This window comes from Brachyhypopomus gauderio, chromosome 1 (genome assembly GCF_052324685.1).
Source record: "Brachyhypopomus gauderio isolate BG-103 chromosome 1, BGAUD_0.2, whole genome shotgun sequence".
NCBI classification, from domain to species: domain Eukaryota; kingdom Metazoa; phylum Chordata; class Actinopteri; order Gymnotiformes; family Hypopomidae; genus Brachyhypopomus; species Brachyhypopomus gauderio.
Window position 1 is genome coordinate 28,506,199 of NC_135211.1, and position 19,501 is coordinate 28,525,699.

The 19,501-nt window shown below is 50.8% G+C and overlaps 1 protein-coding gene across 1 annotated transcript in view; it reads left to right on the plus strand.

The window, feature by feature from the left end:
* The window catches only part of LOC143518652 (ephrin type-B receptor 2-like), a 55,128-nt gene extending 35,983 nt beyond the window's left edge, over positions 1-19,145 (plus strand). Inside the window, exons 2-4 of the mRNA XM_077011706.1 lie at positions 11,018-11,097; positions 18,193-18,877; positions 19,135-19,145. Coding sequence (XP_076867821.1) covers positions 11,018-11,097; positions 18,193-18,877; positions 19,135-19,145 — 776 coding nt within the window. The remainder of the gene's footprint in view (positions 1-11,017; positions 11,098-18,192; positions 18,878-19,134) is intronic.
* The last annotated feature ends 356 nt before the right edge of the window (positions 19,146-19,501 follow it).

Below are 19,501 nucleotides of genomic sequence, written 5' to 3' on the forward strand. Positions count from 1 at the left end.
ACAGAATATGCGAAAAACAGAAAAGAAAATACGAGAGACCCTCTCTGGTTTCAAAGGGCACTTTCATCATTTAATAATGCTACTATTGACATTGAATAAAATGCCAAATATTTAAACAATTGCTTATTTAGGGCACAACAAAATACCATCTTCAGGTGATTTTCTGTATACGTGTTTATATGGGACATAAAGGAGGTTTTATGTTAAACCCTCTCAGTCCAAGCTGAGCTATCTGTAGCTCAGTTTACTAAAGAGAACTCACAGTTGTGTGAAGCACCTGTACAGAAGATTACATCCAGGAGACCACAATATATCGACAGCATGAAATGAGGAGTGAAATTATTTTACATTCATCAAATATGCATGTTTTCAGATTTCATACATTCATCTTTTAGCTTGAAATAGCTCGTTTTCTTTTTCTTTTTTTTTGACCTAAGGAGCTTTTCAGGTGTGTAGCACATGACCTAGAAATGACATTTTCACAACTGCTACAAAACGACTGTTTTTTTTTAGTTCTTTTTACAATATTCTGCAAATCTAATTTCCGTGCACTTTTTTGGGCGAAGAACAATTATTTTAATGGATTAATGTGTCATTATGGCTTTTATCATAGAAATGTAAAAGATAAACAGAAACGAATAAACCATAGAAACAAGCAAACAGAAAGACAGCGGAAGTCTAACTACAAACTCACGCACACATTTTTAAATTACCCGGGCAAAAAACCAAAAACAAAGAAATGAACATGGCCTTTAGTAGGCTTAAAAATTCATCTGAAAGTGAAGTCTTAAGTTCTGCTAAAGATGAAAAACTCTGAAGGTTAATGGCAATCACTGTTGTATCTCACACATTGAGATAGTTTGAGTTAGGTTGCATTAGTTTGCATTAGTTTGTGTAAGATCTTTCACTGTGGTGTTAAAACTGCCTGAGGCCGTGTCCTAATTGACTGGGGATTATACTGCTCGATGACACGTACACAAACGCACACACGAATGTGCACGTGTTGTGTACACATGCCTACACATACCCACGTGCGCGCACACACACACACGCACATGCACTCTTGATACTTTTACTTATATGAGCATTGAACTGTTTTGTTTCACAAATTGTTTCAAATTTCCTCTGAATTTCTTTCCCTATGAAGGTTGAGGGGTGTGGCCAGTGTGCTCGACGTCATACTGCAGTTCAACAAGTGCTCATTCATAGCCCCTTCTTAATCCAGGCGGTTCAGAAAAAGACACAATCCCTCCTGACTGAATTTAAATATTCATCAGGATATCAGGGGAGCGGAAACCTGACTCTCATGGCTCCCCCTTCCTTCACCTCATGAATATTTAGTGGCCGGCAGTCAGTTCCCGAACATGACAGGGTATTGTAGTACAGTGCTGGTCCCTGACAGCTCGCAAGCGGGCCCATCTGGGGCGCCGGCGCCGAATTCCTTGGCCTCTGCCTGGGGGACTCGGAGGACTTGTGGAGGTTACTCGGACTCCCACGCTTAAGACCGTTTCATTCATAACAGCCTGGCGCAGAATTAGAGCTGCCATCAGGACCTTTTATGACTTGTTTTAAAGGCCCCTAAAGCAGATAAAATGGGCAGTTAATGACATTTATTTCAGGAGGTTAATCACTCGGCCGCTCTGATTGGATAAGGTAATGATGCAGCAGTGTAGGGGAGGGACAGAGGGAAGAGTGTTGGGCAGAGGCGACCTGGCAGGTGGGAGGTGTGGCCCTGTCTGGTGGGGCACTGCAGCCGCCTCCAAGACCAGAGGAGCACAGGATGCATCAAGACTGCATCCTTCAGCTCCCGGTGACTGGGACTGGACCCTTGTTGGAGGGAGGGAGGGAGGGAGGGAGGGAGGGAGAGAGGGAGAGAGAGAGAGAGAGAGAGAGAGAGAAGAGAGAGAGAGAGAGAGAGAGAGAGAGAGAGAGAGACTCTGCTTGGTGCACTTTTAGGTTCCAGTGCTTGCTGGGGGGACAGTGAAGCTACCAGCTCCCAGAGGTGGATCCATGAGAGGTGGACAGCCTCACCACCCATCCCACCTCACAGCCGTGACCAATCAGACATCCGTTACGCTCGTGCTTGTGTGATGTAAGCGCTTTTTAACCACTAGTGCTCTGCCTCAGGTGGTGTGTCTTGTAGGGCTGGGGGTGGCATAGAAAGGTGTTTGCATCAAATCAAAATGCTGGTATGGTCTCCAGACACGCTGGCTCCAGACACGCCGTTTAAAGAGCTTCTCATGCTTCTGTGTGTTGTCAGTTCCTTTTAAGTATTTTTAGCTGTGATTTAAGTCCTCCATAAAGCAGTAATCTCTCTCAGAGAGGTAATTTCTTATAGGGATGCACACATGGGAAGATTCTGGCCCACTGGTAAAAATCGATTTAAGTGTCCAGCACTGATATTTTTTTCTATTTCTATTCAAACAATGATATGGGTGACGGCAGACTAAATAACGCGAGTTCAACAGCTCTGAATTAAACTTGTCCGACATAAACTTTGGTGTTACTGCATTTTGCTGTGTTGGAAGGTGAGGAAGGTGGGGGGAGGTGGGGGAAGGTGGGGGGAGGTGGGGGAGGTGGGGGAGGTGGGGGAGGTGGGGGAAGGTGAGGGAGGTGGGGGGAGGTGGGGGAGGTGGGGGAAGGTGAGGAAGGTGGGGGGAGGTGGGGGAGGTGAGGAAGGTGGGGGGAGGTGGGGGAGGTGAGGGAAGGTGGGGGAAGGTGAGGGAAGGTGAGGGGAGGTGGGGAAGGTGGGGGAAGGTGAGGGAAGGTGAGGGAAGGTGGGGGAAGGTGAGGGAAGGTGAGGGGAGGTGGGGGAAGGTGGGGGAGGTGAGGGAAGGTGGGGGAAGGTGAGGGAAGGTGAGGGGAGGTGGGGAAGGTGGGGGAAGGTGAGGGAAGGTGAGGGAAGGTGGGGGGAGGTGGGGGAGGTGGGGGAGGTGAGGAAGGTGGGGGGAGGTGGGGGAGGTGGGGGAGGTGAGGAAGGTGGGGGGAGGTGGGGGAGGTGGGGGAGGTGAGGAAGGTGGGGGGAGGTGGGGGAGGTGAGGGAAGGTGGGGGAAGGTGAGGGAAGGTGGGGGAAGGTGGGGGGAGGTGGGGGAGGTGAGGGAAGGTGGGGGAAGGTGAGGGAAGGTGGGGGAAGGTGGGGGGAGGTGAGGAAGGTGGGGGAAGGTGGGGAAGGTGGGGAAGGTGGGGGGAGGTGGGGAAGGTGGGGGGAGGTGAGGAAGGTGGGGGGAGGTGGGGGAAGGTGGGGGAGGTGAGGGAAGGTGAGGGAAGGGGGGGAAGGTGGGGGAAGGTGGGGAAGGTGGGGGGAGGTGGGGAAGGTGGGGAAGGTGGGGGAGGTGAGGAAGGTGGGGGAAGGTGAGGGGAGGTGGGGGAAGGTGGGGGGAGGTGGGGAAGGTGAGGGGAGGTGGGGGAAGGTGGGGGGAGGTGGGGGAAGGTGAGGGAGGTGAGGAAGGTGGGGGGAGGTGAGGGGAGGTGGGGGGAGGTGAGGAAGGTGAGGAAGGTGAGGGAGGTGGGGGAAGGTGGGGGAAGGTGGGGGAAGGTGAGGGAGGTGGGGGAGGTGAGGAAGGTGGGGGAAGGTGAGGAAGGTGGGGGGAGGTGGGGGAGGTGGGGGGAGGTGGGGAAGGTGGGGGAAGGTGAGGGAGGTGGGGGAAGGTGAGGGAGGTGGGGGGAGGTGGGGGAGGTGGGGGAAGGTGAGGAAGGTGGGGGGAGGTGGGGGAGGTGGGGGAGGTGAGGGAAGGTGGGGGAAGGTGAGGGAAGGTGAGGGGAGGTGGGGAAGGTGGGGGAAGGTGAGGGAAGGTGAGGGAAGGTGAGGGAAGGTGAGGGGAGGTGGGGAAGGTGGGGGAAGGTGGGGGGAGGTGGGGGAGGTGGGGGGAGGTGGGGAAGGTGGGGGAAGGTGAGGGAGGTGGGGGAAGGTGAGGGAGGTGGGGGGAGGTGGGGGAGGTGGGGGAAGGTGAGGAAGGTGGGGGGAGGTGGGGGAGGTGGGGGGAGGTGGGGGAGGTGGGGGAAGGTGAGGAAGGTGGGGGGAGGTGGGGGAGGTGGGGGGAGGTGGGGAAGGTGAGGGAGGGTGGGGGAAGGTGAGGGAGGTGGGGGGAGGTGGGGGAAGGTGAGGAAGGTGGGGGGAGGTGGGGGAGGTGAGGGAAGGTGGGGGAAGGTGAGGGAAGGTGAGGGAAGGTGAGGGGAGGTGGGGAAGGTGAGGGAGGTGGGGGGAAGGTGGGGGAGGTGGGGGGGAGGTGGGGGAGGTGGGGGGAGGTGGGGAAGGTGAGGGGAGGTGGGGAAGGTGGGGGAAGGTGAGGATGGTGGGGGGAGGTGGGGGAGGTGGGGGGAGGTGGGGAAGGTGAGGGAGGTGGGGGAAGGTGAGGGAGGTGGGGGTGAGGTGGGGGGAAGGTGGGGGAGGTGAGGAAGGTGAGGAAGGTGGGGGGAAGGTGAGGAAGGTGAGGGAGGTTGGGGGAGGGTGGGGGAGGTGGGGGAAGGTGAGGAAGGTGGTGGAGGGAGGTGGGAAGGTGGGGATGGTTAGGGGGAGGTGGGGGAAGGTGAGGGAGGTGGGGAAGGTGGGGGAAGGTGAGGGAGGTGGGGGGAGGTGGGGAAGGTGAGGAAGGTGGGGGAAGGTGAGGAAGGTGAGGGGAGGTGGGAGGGGGGGAGGTGGGGGAAGGTGGGGAAGGTGAGGGGAGGTGGGGGAAGGTGAGGAAGGTGAGGAAGGTGGGGGAAGGTGGGGGAGGTGGGGGGAGGTGGGGGAGGTGGGGGGAGGTGAGGAAGGTGAGGAAGGTGGGGGGAAGGTGGGGGGAAGGTTGGGGGAAGGTTGGGGGAGGTGGGGGGAGGTGGGGGAAGGTGGGGATGTGAGCATATCTCATCCTGTGCTTTCTCTAGGAATTTGGTCATACTACCCAGACTCTGCTAACTCCAATAAATCCTGTTTCACATGGTGAAAATTCTGAGTGTGAGTGAGTGCTGGTGTGTTCTGCAAACATTTGGTCAGTCTTCGGGAATATAGTTTATCTTACACACGGTCTGTAAATTTATGTTCATCATTAAAATGTCATTTTTTCATGCTATTTAGAGCTAAATTTATTGTCTTGCATTTGCTTTGCAACATGGTAATGATTTTGAAATACAGCCTTCATTCGAAAGCAAAACACATTCATATTCATAGCACTGCCGCAGGTTAATGACTGTCACGAACTGCTGTTAATAGCAATAACATTCCTTGTGCATTCAAGAAAACTGCAGTTCTGAATGGCTGGCAACAACAGCAGGATGTTGTAATCCAGCGTGATGTAAAGGCCATGGGTTTAGAGAATCGTTACTATGTGCTTCAGAATTGTAATCTGTTGGAAAAGCAATCTGTCTGTCAGCATGGGCCCAAGCTCCTTCCACACTTCCCCATGCTGTCGGACGCAGCCAATCGTCTGAAGCAGAGTCTTTCCATGGGGGGCGGAGTCTAGTTGGAGAGCAGTGGGGGGGGGGGGGGGGGGGGGACCTGAGCGAGGTCTGCAATTACCATTTTGTGGTCCCCTTGTGAGGCCCATTCAGAGAAAATAATTAAGCTTTTCACTGAAAAAACATGGAGCCATTAAACGTGCCGTTAAAGAGGCGCTTAGGGTTGAAGAAGGGGACTGGCCTTGAGACAAACATAAATTAGAGAGCGTTCAAGGATGTCTCGCTTGTCAGAATGGTGTGTGAGTGTGTGTGTGTGTGTGTGTGTGTGTGTGTGTGTGTGTGTGTGTGTGTGTGTGTGTGTGTAAGCGACTGTCAGTTTGCAAGAGAACTAAAAACAAATTGTGCACTTTTTCACTCCTCTTTTCCTTCTCTCTGCTCTTTCATCCCTCAGTACTTTTCCGTGGCTTTGAATGATGTTCTAGTCAACCTTGTAAGGGGGCGGTGGTGTTGGTGTTGGTGGGGGTGGCTGTGGTCCGCCGTGCGAGCAGACTCTGAGAAAAGGGAGTTAAGTCATGCTGTCAGCGCCCACCAGTACTCTACTGACTGTGGTGGCGTGATTCACGCGGCACCCTGAGCTGTGCTCTACTGTCTGGTCCTCAGAAGCACACTTCGACCCTATTGTTGGAGACCCCCCCCCACAATTCCCTCTGCTCCACTGCATCACTCTACTCCTACACACTCTCACATCGCTGTCATCATCAGGCCCTCCAAACCTCACCGCTTGTGCCTAACAGTGACCCCAGAGTCGTCATAAATCTCTCTGGTTCAGTGCGATCCCTCAGCAGACTTGTGTAAGACATGGTGCATACTGATTGGGTGTTTTGACTGCTCAGAGAGGCCCCTGAGGTAATGCTGTTGGGGTTTGGGTCGGTGCCACCTTACCCGCTCCCTCCCCAGGACCGATCCCACCAGCCGCTTCTCTGACATACGGACTCCATTACCACACGCACGTCGTTGTGTTGCGCGGTGATCTTACACACTCAAGCTGATTGACCTCGGTTTTGCTGAAAGACGTTCGGGACCTCCAGGGTCACCGTTACTCCTGCAGTCCTGTGCTCTCACTCTTGGTCCTGACCACGAGACCGCGGGACCTTCAATCTGACTTATGAGGGTACAACGCAGTTGTCATGTAAACATGAATTGTCTCTACCAGGGGGGTTTCCCACGAGATCCTCATGTTACAGCAGATCCTGATGAGAATTCTCCTCTGTGCGCCAGAAAACCACCACTGTGACTTGCTAAAAGCAGCACGTTACTGCTCATTTGAAGCTGCCTTGTTGGGGTTTGAGCAACGACGGTTGTGATGATGCTTGTGGTGCTGGTGATGGTGGCAGTAGTAGTGGTGACGAGTGGTGTACTCACGATTTTAATCACAGCACACATCCTAAACACTCACCGTGGGCTGTTGTGAGAGACACCAGCACGTTATGCAGCCAGTCTCTGCTCCTGTTCCACCTCCACACTGACCTGTTGGTGCTCCCTCTCCGTCTCCAGCAGGGGGCGTTTACCCCGACAGCCTGTCCGAGAGCCGATTGACAGGGAAACCCGGAAGCATGTTCCTGTATTTTCCTGGATGTTATTGGAGTTTGTCTGAAGGCCTGTAAGAGAGACAGAGAGTCCCACGCATATTGGGCTCAAAATCACACAATGACTATGTGATTACAGGGCAGCATGTTTTTGATTTAATCTGTTTATAGAATTATTTCTTCTATAATTTTTTCTGCATATTAGACACAGCTGTCTGGATGTCATAAGTGGGTGTGGCCTTTTGATCTTGTCAGAAGTAGGTGCCTGGGACGCGTTCAGCGCTAGACTCTAGCCAAAAACATTACACACACAAAAAGCTAGTTCCTTTGTGTGTTCAGGGTTGTTGTCCTGCTAGAAGCTGAAATGGTGTCCTGTGAGGTTTTTTAGGCATCTGGCGCCCCACACACACACACACACACACACACACACACACACACACACACACACACACACACACACACACACACACACACACACACACTACCAGTCAAGAGTACAAAGGAGCAGCTTATTTTTACAACAGTGTTAAATGGCCATATAGACTTCTCAAACCTTCACCATCATTAAGTGGCATTGTTTTATTTTTTGGACAGACCTAAAAAGTGCAACAAAAATTGTGTTTCTCTCCAATTACTCGCTGACTTGAAGGCATTTTTGCATCTGAGTGAGTCCTGATGGGTCTGTGTGGAATTCAGTTTCCAGCGCCAGTACTGATCACCTCCCCAACATAAACAGGCCTCATGCTAATGAGCAGTAATCGGTTTGCACACCGCACCGCTCCCCAAATAACCTTTTGTAGCCATTAGAATCGCAGTGGTTTGAACAGGTGCATCTTTTTTTGGTGCTGGAGTGTGATCGACTAGTCTCCTCTACAGTAATCCTCGGCTCGAAAGGATCCTGTTTCCTATCAATTAATGTGTGCCAGAGTCCAGGGGACCCTTTGTTTATGGCCCTGTGATGAACAGCTGGTCTTTCTAACCTTCATTTGCAAACCCTCTGGCTCCCTAAAGATGGTACTGGGCTGTGTACTTCCTGATGGCTCAGCTGAGAGTAGGTTGTGCTTGCGTGAACACTCTACCCTCTGGGGCTGCCCTTTCCACACGCCTCCATCACACCAGGAATATGTGCAGTCTGGCCTGACGTTTAGTAGGTGTTGCCAAACGAGTTTGGAGCTCTGCAGGCCTTTTGAAGGCAGCTCACAGCGCGGAATATTCAGATTTGCCTTTGGAGGATCAGAGCTCTCCCCTCCAGGACCCGTCCTGCCGAAAAAGCTGAAGTTCTACATCCTCTGGTGTCTCGTGAAGGCAGCGCCACGTCCGTCTCGGGCTGCGTGGTAACTGGGCTGGGCTCAGAGGCCCCGGGTGGAATGTGTCATCACCTCTGCACAGGGCCAAATCTCAGCTCCCTGCCTTCCTGCAGATTTCTCTCTCTCTCTCTTTTTCTCTCTCTCTCCCCCCCCCCCTTAACCCCCCCCCCCCCCCCCCCCCCCCCCCCCCCCCTTCTCTGTCATGTCGCCAGAGCTCTGAGCCAGGTTGCACCAGTCACTCACAGATGAGTTCATCCAGACTGCTGCTGAATTCTGGGATCTCGTGTGTGTGTGTGTGTGTGTGTGTGTGTGTGTGTGTGTGTGTGTGTGTGTGTGTGTGTGTGTGTGTGTGTGTGTGTCTCCTTCCATGGGCTGTGTGGAGGTGTGGAAACCCCGGGGCTGTCAGCCCAGCCCAGTGTGGGTTGGCCAGGCTGGGCTACAGGAGCGTTCTCCTAGTACCTATCCACTGTTTAGTGGAACCAATTGCTTCAAATTTTCTCTTAACTTTTTTCATGAGAAAATGTGCTCATTGTACTTTACAATTCACCACACGCCCTCAAACACGGGCGACGGGCCTCGTGATGCCTCAGAACGCCTGAGTCTCACTGAATCTCATCATTATGACATATAATTATCTTTTCACAAAGCCACTGAAGGCATGACTCTGCTTTGTGTTCCTTTATCAATGGCAGTGCCAACCCTGTTGTACCAGTCTAATTGTAAGATCTGAGGTTCTGGATGAGTGAATGGGACGTGAAGAGTGCTATTATACTTCTACGGCCTGCTGTGATGCTGGAATGCTGTGTGCCCCTAAAAATAAATCTGTTTACATGGGGAGCTGGTTAATTGGAAACTTTGGGTTTGAACAACTAGATGAAACCTGAGGTTACGGTTCTGCTGAAACCGCGCATGCCCAGCCAGAACCGCACAGAGAGGCATTTCTTTGCCTCTGGGCTTCTGGACGATCGGAATGAGCAGGGTCCGTCTTCACCACAGCTAGCTCCAAGACCCGTCTGAAATGTTCCAATGTCTTGGTTCATGATTAATGAAAATTCTGTAAATGATTAAATGTTTCCAATAGCAAAGGCTCGTAAAACCACCAATTATGTCAGCTTCAAGTTAGGGCTACAAAAAAAATGTGTTTTATACTCAGGGGCTTGTAGAAGGGAAATCAAAACAGCTGTTTTAATCTGTGATTAAAGCCTCTTTCTTCATTTTTCATCATCAAATGTCATCATCTACCTTCTTGTGAAGTCTGTCAACTCGGCTTAGTTCTAATTAGCAAATGAGATTAATTAAGACGTTATCGTGGATCAATCACATCAGAATTGCCACGTGGCTGACGTGACTGACGTGGCTGACATGGCGGACGCTCCGTGCGAACAGCACACGTCCACCTGCGTGCCTTTGAGGGCTTCATGTCAAACCAGTGCGAGAGCTCCTTTTGACCCCAATTACTGGAGCTATACTATTACACCAGCTAATTCCAAACAGATAGGGTGACTGCCCTCCAGAGCTCGGGAGGCTAAGCTCAGCGGCCACGCCCCTCTGCCCGGGTGCCGCAGGAAATAGACTTGGGTTATCGGCGCTGACCGATGTCCACTGGAGACCGGTGGCCTGTTCCCTTCCATGTGGATTATCATTCCAGACTCCCAAGCCGGAGCCACGTCACACGCATGCACAAAAGGGGGCTTGTGTGTGTACCCTGCAACGGCGTAGGGATATGCGCTCATATTAGCCGGGGCAGGGGGAGGGAGAGGGGGACAGGGGTGTGAAGGGCATTGAATGAAAACATACTCCGACCATAACTGGAAGCCTTTGAAAGGAATCTGTGGTTTAGAGGTCATAGTGTTCTTTGATAAGCATCATTAGCAGCTGGTCGATACAGATACATTTACATTCATACGACATGCATAATTCACCCTGGCATACGTAGGGGAGTCTAAAAACGAAGTGTATGTGTTCGTGCATGGAATGTGTTTTTATTTCATTTTTGATCTTGAAATCATATACCGTAGCCTAAATTGTTATCTTTGCAAATAACCTAAAAGTCTACAAAGACATATTGAGGGCAGAGACTGGGGCTGATTAGCGATTCCCCATGTCAATCTGGGAGGAAGTCTTTATTGGAAGTGTCCCTGGTGGTTAGCGCAGTGCTATCCCACTCCTGTCCCACATCCTGAGCCAAACGTGCCGTCCCCAGAGAGGACGCCTGAGCTCCGTCAGCCCTCGTCTCCGCCAGAGCGTGGCTGAGCGGTGTGGTGGGAAGACGCTGAACGCCCTATCCTCTTCGCTCGCGGCGCGGCAGAACGTAGCCAGAACGTCGTTCGGTTTTCATGCTTTGGACAGTTGGGATAACACAGCCGATTTATTGCTGGCACTTGTCTGATGTGTTGATAATATTTTACTAAGCAGACTGTTCTCTTCTGTCTGAAACACGCATAAATGACTAAATGAAGAAAGACATTATTCTGGAGAAAATGATGAAATATTCATATTCCATATTTTATTACATTTCAACATAAGTTCACCAAAGACTGAGAAAGATTAGGATCTATATTTCACATTTATAGCAGTGTTCTTTTAGTCTCGGCTACCCGTACTGTGAAGGATGATCAAAAGATTATGAACTTCTTAAAATATGATGTGAAATGAATCATCTCGCTGTGACCTGCCATGTTTAAAGGGCTGAGACGACACGGCTGTGGTGTTTAGTTGGTTGTGACCTTGAGTGTTTTTCTTTGCTTCCACAGAAACGTTGATGGACTCCACCACGGCCACGGCGGAGCTGGGCTGGACGGTGTTCACTGCCTCGGGATCCAGCGAGAACAGCGTAAGCGTCATGTTTTTGTGACCGATGACTTCATTTGCCAAATAGGGTGTCTGATGTAATAATTACTGAGGAAGTTAGCCTGCACATTTTGTTTGCACATGACCGTAATTTGCTCACGTTCACGTTGACATAACCGATTCTGCACTTGTGCAAAATGCGGAAACATTCCCTGTTCCTCTTGGCCCTTTGAGCCGTGTTGGGCTGTGGTGGCATTCCAAACAGTAGGACACAAAGTGAACTCTGCCCAGGCAGCAAGCCGCACGCTAGCCCGGACCCTGCCGGTCCAGGAAAAACAGGACTCCGAGCCTCTCACCACCTCAACCCCAGCCCTCTCCACCTCAACCCCACCCCCCTCTGCCCAGAATCTCCATCCGCTGGGTCTGAAAAGAGGAAAGATATGCTGTGGAGTCATTTGCTTGTGTATTTCAGAAAAAAACACTTATTTTAGTCAATTATTTATGCTTCTGTGGTCTGTTTTGGGGGGCTGGTTTGAATTTTGCTGTGCTGTGTGTCTGCATACAGTCAGAAAACAAGACATGGAGAGAATAAAGGAAGGAAAAAAATAAATGGAGAAAATAATGGAAATCTTTGGACAGGCCAGCCGCGCAACTTCAAAGTTTTTCAGACACAATTTTGTTCACCCTCTTCGCGTCAGATCTGAGGCTACGCAGCCTTGTCCTTATGGCTGGTGTTAACAGCGAGAGAGAACGAAACGTGCGTCGTATCAGGCCCAGTGCTTCTGGAGCAGATCTAACCAGGATGAGATCCGCATTCTTCTCAGCCCACAGCCAGGCGCTGGCAATGACACATGCTTTGCATCACCTCTTTTATCATGTGCAGAAAAAAAAGAAAGTTTGAAAGGAGGAGTGACACAAGTCCATTTAATTTGAACAAATGACTCGAAGCCCGCAGACTTCAAAGAGAGCGCAAGGCTGGAAAAATACAAAGTCACCTTAAATCATTCACTGAATTGTAATACAGCTTTTCCTTTGATACATTTATATACCTTTCGCCTTAACATGCAAGCATTAAAAATCGCTCATTCTGTTTCACACAGAGAGGAAATTGACTTTAAAGAATTCTGTTGATCGGTCCAAGTCCAAGGCTGAGATTTGTGCAGCTTATTCTCAATAGTGCATTTCAAAACCGGTCGACCAATCACATCACTCCTTCCTCAGCATGGTAGGATTCTGCTCGAGGTCAAGGAAGCAGGGCATCCACGTTTGTTTTGGGAAAAGCCAGAGCTCCGGCCCAGTCCAGAACAGGTGGGCTCCCAGAGACCGTAGTGAGAGAAGAGGCTTAGGCTATTCCCGTCCTCCCCTGCTGAGCCTCTGGGGCCAGCCCACAAGATCGATATCAGTCAAAATATGGAGTCCTCAGTCAACGGTTGGCTTTCATAACACAGCATAGCTCTGTTAAATAAACTCCAACCTATTGCGTGGTGCTCACGGAGAAAATATCCAGATGTGACGGGCGTTTGGTCCTTCATCCCTGCATCCCACCACTGGGCCCTTGGGTCTCCAGTGAGACTGGGAGGGAAGGTGTGTGACAAGCATGTGCTAAAGTAAAGGGCGTTATTATTATCGGACCTTTATCGCAGGCTTGTGTGAGCAGGGTTGATCTCTCGTATGCTGCTGTCATGGTCTGAGCAGCAGATCCAATGGCAGCACTGAATTGCATGCTTGCGTACTTTCCAGCATTGTGCTGTGTGAAACGTCTGATATGTCACCGTAGACTTGCACTGTAGTGAGACTCACACTCCCTCTATGAACACCAACGCTTGATTAAATATGGTCACTGCAGCCAACCAACCAAACAAACAAACAGACCGACCAAACGATCCGAGAGTGGTGTGTGAGACGCAGGATCCGGACCGGCCCGTTCTGCACAGCCTGAGCCCGCCACATCGGGACCCGTGCGTGTCAGCAAACACTTTGTGTTTCCGCACCCTCCTTCTCGGGGTGTGTCGGAAGAAGGGACGTTCCTGATAAAAGAATATTGAGAATCACGCTGCAAGCATTTTGTATTTAATGGAGGTGTGTAGTGCTTCAGGGAGATGTGATGGAACACCTCTGGAGCCTGAGCACACCACAGCGTCTTCCTGATTCACAACTGCTGCGTCATCTACACTTCCTGAAAGTGCTGCAAGGAAAATCATACGACTTTTGTATGTCAGCGTACACTGGGAGAATGCGCAAATACATCCTGTTTGCTGTCCAGTGCACGACACCAACGCCTGCGTCTTGGTAATGACAGCAGTGGAGGTTTTTATACTTGTACAACTAATAGAACTAATTCCTAAAAAATTATTAATAACCCGTGCAATATACCTAATTATTTCAACATATTATCACTGCTCTTCTGACTAATGCTCATTTAAATGAAAGCTAATGGATTTTGAATATAAATATGAATATGCACAAGGAAGATGATATCAGTTTCTTCATTAGCCTGAAACGTGACTGACACTCTTGAAATTGCCTTGTTGAGATTCTCAGTGCTGGAGCACACAAAAGCTCCTTTTCCAAACATTTCATGGTTTCTGTGTGTAATTATATGCAGCACTGTACTGAATATAGCTGACAACACACTTTCTGTATTAGTGGTCAGCGTGAGAGGAGCTACAAAGCGTTGTAAAGAAACAGATGCCCCCAAAGAGCTTGCGTCTGGTTATAATATGTATTACCAAACATAGCGTACCAATTCCTCCGAGATCCTCTAAAGAGGGATTTGGTTTAGGGTGTATTTCACGGACGTCATTTCAAAACCCAAATGACCGTTAGTTCTGTTTCCATGTCAATTAGAGCTGGTCTTTAAAACTACATTTTACAATTTTAGGGTCTCCTCATCAAAGACAAAAATCCCTGTGTGGTCATGGTGTAACGTAAAGATGGAAGCATCGGGTCTAGTTTGGCAGCATGTGTTCTGATGCCTGTGACGTATTCAAAGGGAATATACAAACCCGAGCCACATGGACACTGGGAGGGAAAGGGTTAAAGGGCAACAGGAAGCTTATTGCTCTGCATTCACATGGTCTGCATTACCAGTGGATGGAAGCAATATTAAAGTTGACTACTAAAGACAGTTCAGTTAGTGGATCTCTCTCTCTGTCTCTCTCTCTCTGTCTGTCTCTCTCAATCTCTCTCTCTCTCTCTCTCTCTCTCTCTCTGTCTCTCTCCACCCTCCTTGTGGTGAGCGGCTCAGGGATATGTGGCGATGTTGATGCACAGTGCTGTGTAATTTAACACAGGGTCTGGGTGTCGTTGGTCCCGCGTGGCCCCCTCAGGACAGATGTCTCTGCTGACAGGTTTCCCACAGCAGAGGCCGGGCGGCTTTAGCCTCTGGTGTGTTTCCTTCTTGCCAGGGTGTGAATTATGTTTTTATGCACAGTCCTGTGACAGATTCCTTCCTACCAAGCCCTATGTAGCCATTCTCATTCTGGCTGCGTCTTAAACGGCGAATACATGGTGGTCGTTATAAGACACTTCCTGAGGTTGTGGCGGTTCATTAGAAAAGTTGCTGAAGTCGAGATAAAATGGCAAGACTTGTGTTATGGTAGAACGATTCATTTTGAAGAGAGAAGAAGGAAGAAAAACAAAAAAACATGGTGCTTGCTGACGACTCCGTTGCACCCTTAGCTCCCAGAACATCCTCGAGCGCTCTGCTACGCTCGGCCGGACGGATCACGGCAGGGGAGGGAATGGCGAAGCAGCAAATGGATCAGAGTTCAGTGGAACTTTCTCCTAGCGCGTTAAGAGAGTCGTTGATCCTAAAGTTCATTCCTGGGAACATTCCGCTCTGGAGCAGAAGAGATTTTCCCTGGAACTCGTCAGGGAGCGTCAGTTTCCCTCACTTATCTAGCGCCTTGTGGCTTCGGTTTCAGGGTGCCGAAGATGAGGACACACATGTCTTTAATGACACAGCCGACGTGTGTTTGTGTGTGTGAGATGCAGTGCATTCATAAGCCTTGAGGAGAGGGGAGTTCACGATTGCCTCAGCCTGTGCTGCTATCTGTTTTAGGCAGGACGAAGCAAATGAATTTCTATCGCATATTTCATACACGGAGGTCAATCCAAGCTCTTTACATCAGCGTAGTACGGTATTGGCTCGAGTGAAGAAAAATGCTTCACTTCGACGTCCAGCCGTTATCGTAAGATGGCAGATACGGGGCCATGGATTGGACAGACCCCAGGTGTGCATTCCCACTGAGGCCCTGAACGCGATGGACATCCAAGATCACACCCACAGTCCTCCATTTCACTCCCAGAACTGAGGGTTCCCCCCACGCATCTTCACGCTGAGCTCCAGCTCTGAGGAGAGGCCTCTGAAGAGAGAAGTTTGGCCCTTGTGTTCCTGTAGGCCCCTGCATGGTTGGTCTGTCTCAGTTTGTGCTCGTAGTTCTCTCCCCGCAGAGCGAGGTGACCGACCCACAGACTCGCAGAACAATACTCCTCAGAGCACGCTAGCTGAACACCCTTCTTTGGAAACCATGTTCAAAGGCCTTACTGACGTTTCCATCACCGTTTCGGAATTGTGCAGCTTAGTCTCCGTTGTGCGTGTTGTTCCCGTTGTGTTTAAAATGAGGCTAGTCATCGTGAGCACCAGAAACGCTCAGAAGTCTTAATGCATAACTTGCGTGCTGTTCCCTTGCGGCATGAAAATGTCGAAAAATCGACAGATTGCAAAGTGTTGGTCCTGTGTGCACTACCCCCTGCCACCATCACACCTTCACATCTGAAACGCACGAGCACCTCCAGCTGCACCGCGCGGGCCCGCCAGAGGGGAGGGGCCCCGTGAAAACGAAGACGCTTCATTTCATTTCACACTTGGCGCTTGATCGCTGGGGCCTTATTATGGACAATTTGGTTCTGTCTGCTGGCCGCGATGAAAGAGTGGCAGAAACGCCGAAGCAGGACAAAGGGAGAGGCCCTCCTTCAAAACACGGCTGTGTGGAGCCTCTATGGTCGCCTCCGCCCAACGCCCCCCCCCACTCCCACCCTCCCCCTTCCCATCATGCTCTGCACCTCGCTGACTTCCCATCTCTCATTAGAAACCACGTTGCTTTTCATTGGGGTCTTTTTTTTTGTTTGTTTGTTTATTCACTTCCATTTCCTTCTAATTTCATCAGCCAAAGCTTCAGGCTCAGAAGGATGCGGCGTTCTTCGGGTTAACCGAGCTCCTGGCTAGCCGACCCGTAGAGGAACGCCCTCTAAATGGAGGCAGCTGGGTCATCCGCCTGTGACCCCTGATGCATTTGCTCATTTGTTTGACCCCGACTGTAAATTTTCCGCACAAGCTACTAATGGGAGTGAGCAGTATCCAAGCAAGATAAATGCTTTGCTTTAAATCCTTCCTTCTGAGCCCTACAGAAGCCTTAATTTCAATTATTTTTAAAAGTATCACCCGACAGAAGTTCCAGAAGTGACTAGATCCGGCTGTCCAGACTCCTGAATGCTGTGTTACGCTGTTCAAGCGTTCATGACCCAGAATGTATTCAGAATAATTTTGTTCTGCCTGCGGAGAATAATTGGGACATGGCAGTGACGAACAAAAGGCTAGTGAGGGAAGGCTGCTCTAATTAGTTGGAGGGTGTTTGATAGAACGGGGGCCTTGTACACGAGGCCTGACTTTCTCCCCAAATCCCGTCAAAACTCTGTCAAAATCCTCGTTAAGCGCCGACTAATTTGGGAAATTATGTCAGCTGTGAAGTGGAGAGTGAGTAGACCTGGGGGTGGGGGGTGGGGGTGGTTTCTGAGGGGCAGGTGATGAGAGGGCCTTAGGGGTGGGAGTGTGGACAGGGCTTTAAAGGTGAAGAGAAGGTTTCCCTCCTGGAGGTGTTCTGAGCTCAGAATCCCTCCATGCCTGGACGCCCGGTGATTCAGAACTGAGGGGCTTCAGCTTGACTCTTGTCCAGCTGGGAGGAAAACCACAACGGAGGCATCTGGACTCACTTTAGGCCAAGCAGTGAAGTCTGTGGTGCATGTAGCCGTTAGTGTCTGCTTCAGTGTGCACGGTATAGGGCTATAAACATAATACAGAGTCTGTTTCCCTCTCCCCAAATGGTCATCAGTGTAATTCGATTATCCCAGGTTTGTAATGTTCAAGGGGATGAAATTTTACATGTTGGTGTTGCCAAGATTTAGCATGGCTGTCTCTGTTACCAAGGGATTGACTTAATCAGGCGTTCTTTCATGTGTAAATAGATGACAGAACTACATTTAATGTGTCTACGTTTCAAAGTTTCAAATTAAATTCATGGCCATATTTTTCTTTTTTTGTGTGTATGGATGTCATTTGTATACTTGCAGGACATCGAATAATTAAACATTTATCTTATTATTTTCTATTTAGACCTCCCAGTGGCATCATTATCTACATCCCATATGTTAAGTTATGTTATAATACAGGGCGTTCCACGGTTTTCCTTCTGGGTCAGCAGAGTCACTTCTGACAGATGTTATGCGACTGTACTTTCTTAGTCTAAGCACCAAATCGAATAGTCAAAACGTGTGTAGGATACATCAGGGAGTCTTCATTGAGAGCAAGTTAGGGCAGCATGGTCTCTTAAAGGGCCGCATGCCAACGATGCTCCTCTCTTCCGGAGGACGGTCCAGAGCTCAGCAGAGAGCAGCCGTCTGCATGGACGCCGGACTGTATCACCCGCTCTTCCGTCCAGAGCGACCTGTGTTCATAATGCATCCTTTCACACAGCAAGGGATGGATAAACATGGAGCGGTCTCGCTGACCGCGGCCAAGCGGGGTCTCGTTCCATCGCTCCCCAGTGCCAGCCCCTTCCCAGTTCAGTGCCAGCCCCTTCCCAGTTCAGAGCCAGAGACTTTTTGGCAGGGCAGTTAGAGGATTTTCCCCCTCACCCTGACCACCCCCCCTCCCCCCCAACACCCCCACCTACCCCCCTGGCCCTGTAATCTGGGCTCTGTCTGTGGGGAGACTCGATGAATAAAGGCAAACAGGGGGCGGGTTCTATATTACAGGGGGCAGGCTCTATATAACAGGGGGCGGGCTCTATATAACAGGGGGCGGGCTCTATATAACAGGGGGCGGGTACTATAACCTGCTCTGCTCTTTGTCTTGCAGTGGGAGGAGGTGAGCGGCTATGACGAGCACATGAACACCATCCGCACCTACCAGGTGTGCAACGTCTTCGACAGCAACCAGAACAACTGGGTGCGCACAAAGTACATCCGTCGCCGCGGCGCCCAGCGCATCCACGTGGAGATGAAGTTCTCCGTGCGCGACTGCAGTAGCATCCCGCGCGTGCCAGGATCCTGCAAGGAGACCTTCAACCTCTACTACTACGAGTCGGACGCCGACACGGCCACCAAGACGTCCCCGCCGTGGATGGAGAACCCCTGGACCAAGGTGGACACCATCGCGGCCGACGAGAGCTTCTCGCAGGTGGACCTGGGCGGCCGCGTGATGAAGATCAACACGGAGGTGCGGAGCTTCGGCCCCGTGTCCCGCAACGGCTTCTACCTGGCCTTCCAGGACTACGGCGGCTGCATGTCGCTTATCGCCGTCCGCGTCTTCTACCGCAAGTGCCCGCGTGCCGTCCGCAACGGCGCCGTGTTCCAGGAGACGCTCTCCGGGGCGGAGAGCACGTCGCTGGTGGCGTCCAGGGGCGTGTGCATCCCCAACGCAGAGGAGGTGGACGTCCCCATCAAGCTGTACTGCAACGGCGACGGAGAGTGGATGGTGCCCATCGGCCGCTGCATGTGCAAGGCCGGCCACGAAGCGGTGGAGAACGGCACCGTCTGCAGAGGTGAGCTCACCCTGTCGCCCACCACACCCCCTCACACACCCCCTCACCCGTTCCTCACACCCCCTCACACACCCCCACACCCCCTCACCCGGGCCTCATACACCCCCACACCCCATCACACACCCTCTCACCTGCCCCTCACTCACCCCACACCCCCTCACACAGCCCTCACCCACCCGTTACCAGAACCCCAGTGCTAAATGAAAGCTCCATTTTAACGCCCTTAACGGTATTGATTCATTTTTGTGGGTCTCCAGGTGCAGTTTAAAGCCCTGGTATTAAATGTTTTAAACGCCATCTTCTTTTTCTGTTTGAAATAGCAGAGAAATAAAACACGAACAGGCATATTCCCTTGTTATATCATACGAAATGCTGTCTTTTCAAATTTTATACTAAATTATATTGAATATTTTATATCAAGCAAAGGAAAATAATCATGGAAGATTATACGTTTTGCAGTCTCACTCTGATTATTAAGGCATGGATTGGCGTGTGGTTTGCTGTCCTAACACCACATGACCAGCGTCTGCAGGGCCTCAGTCGAGTGTCGTCGTTCTTGTACGCGTCTCATTGTGCAGCCTAAACTATTTCAGGCTTATTTATGTGAAAGACGTGTGTAACAAA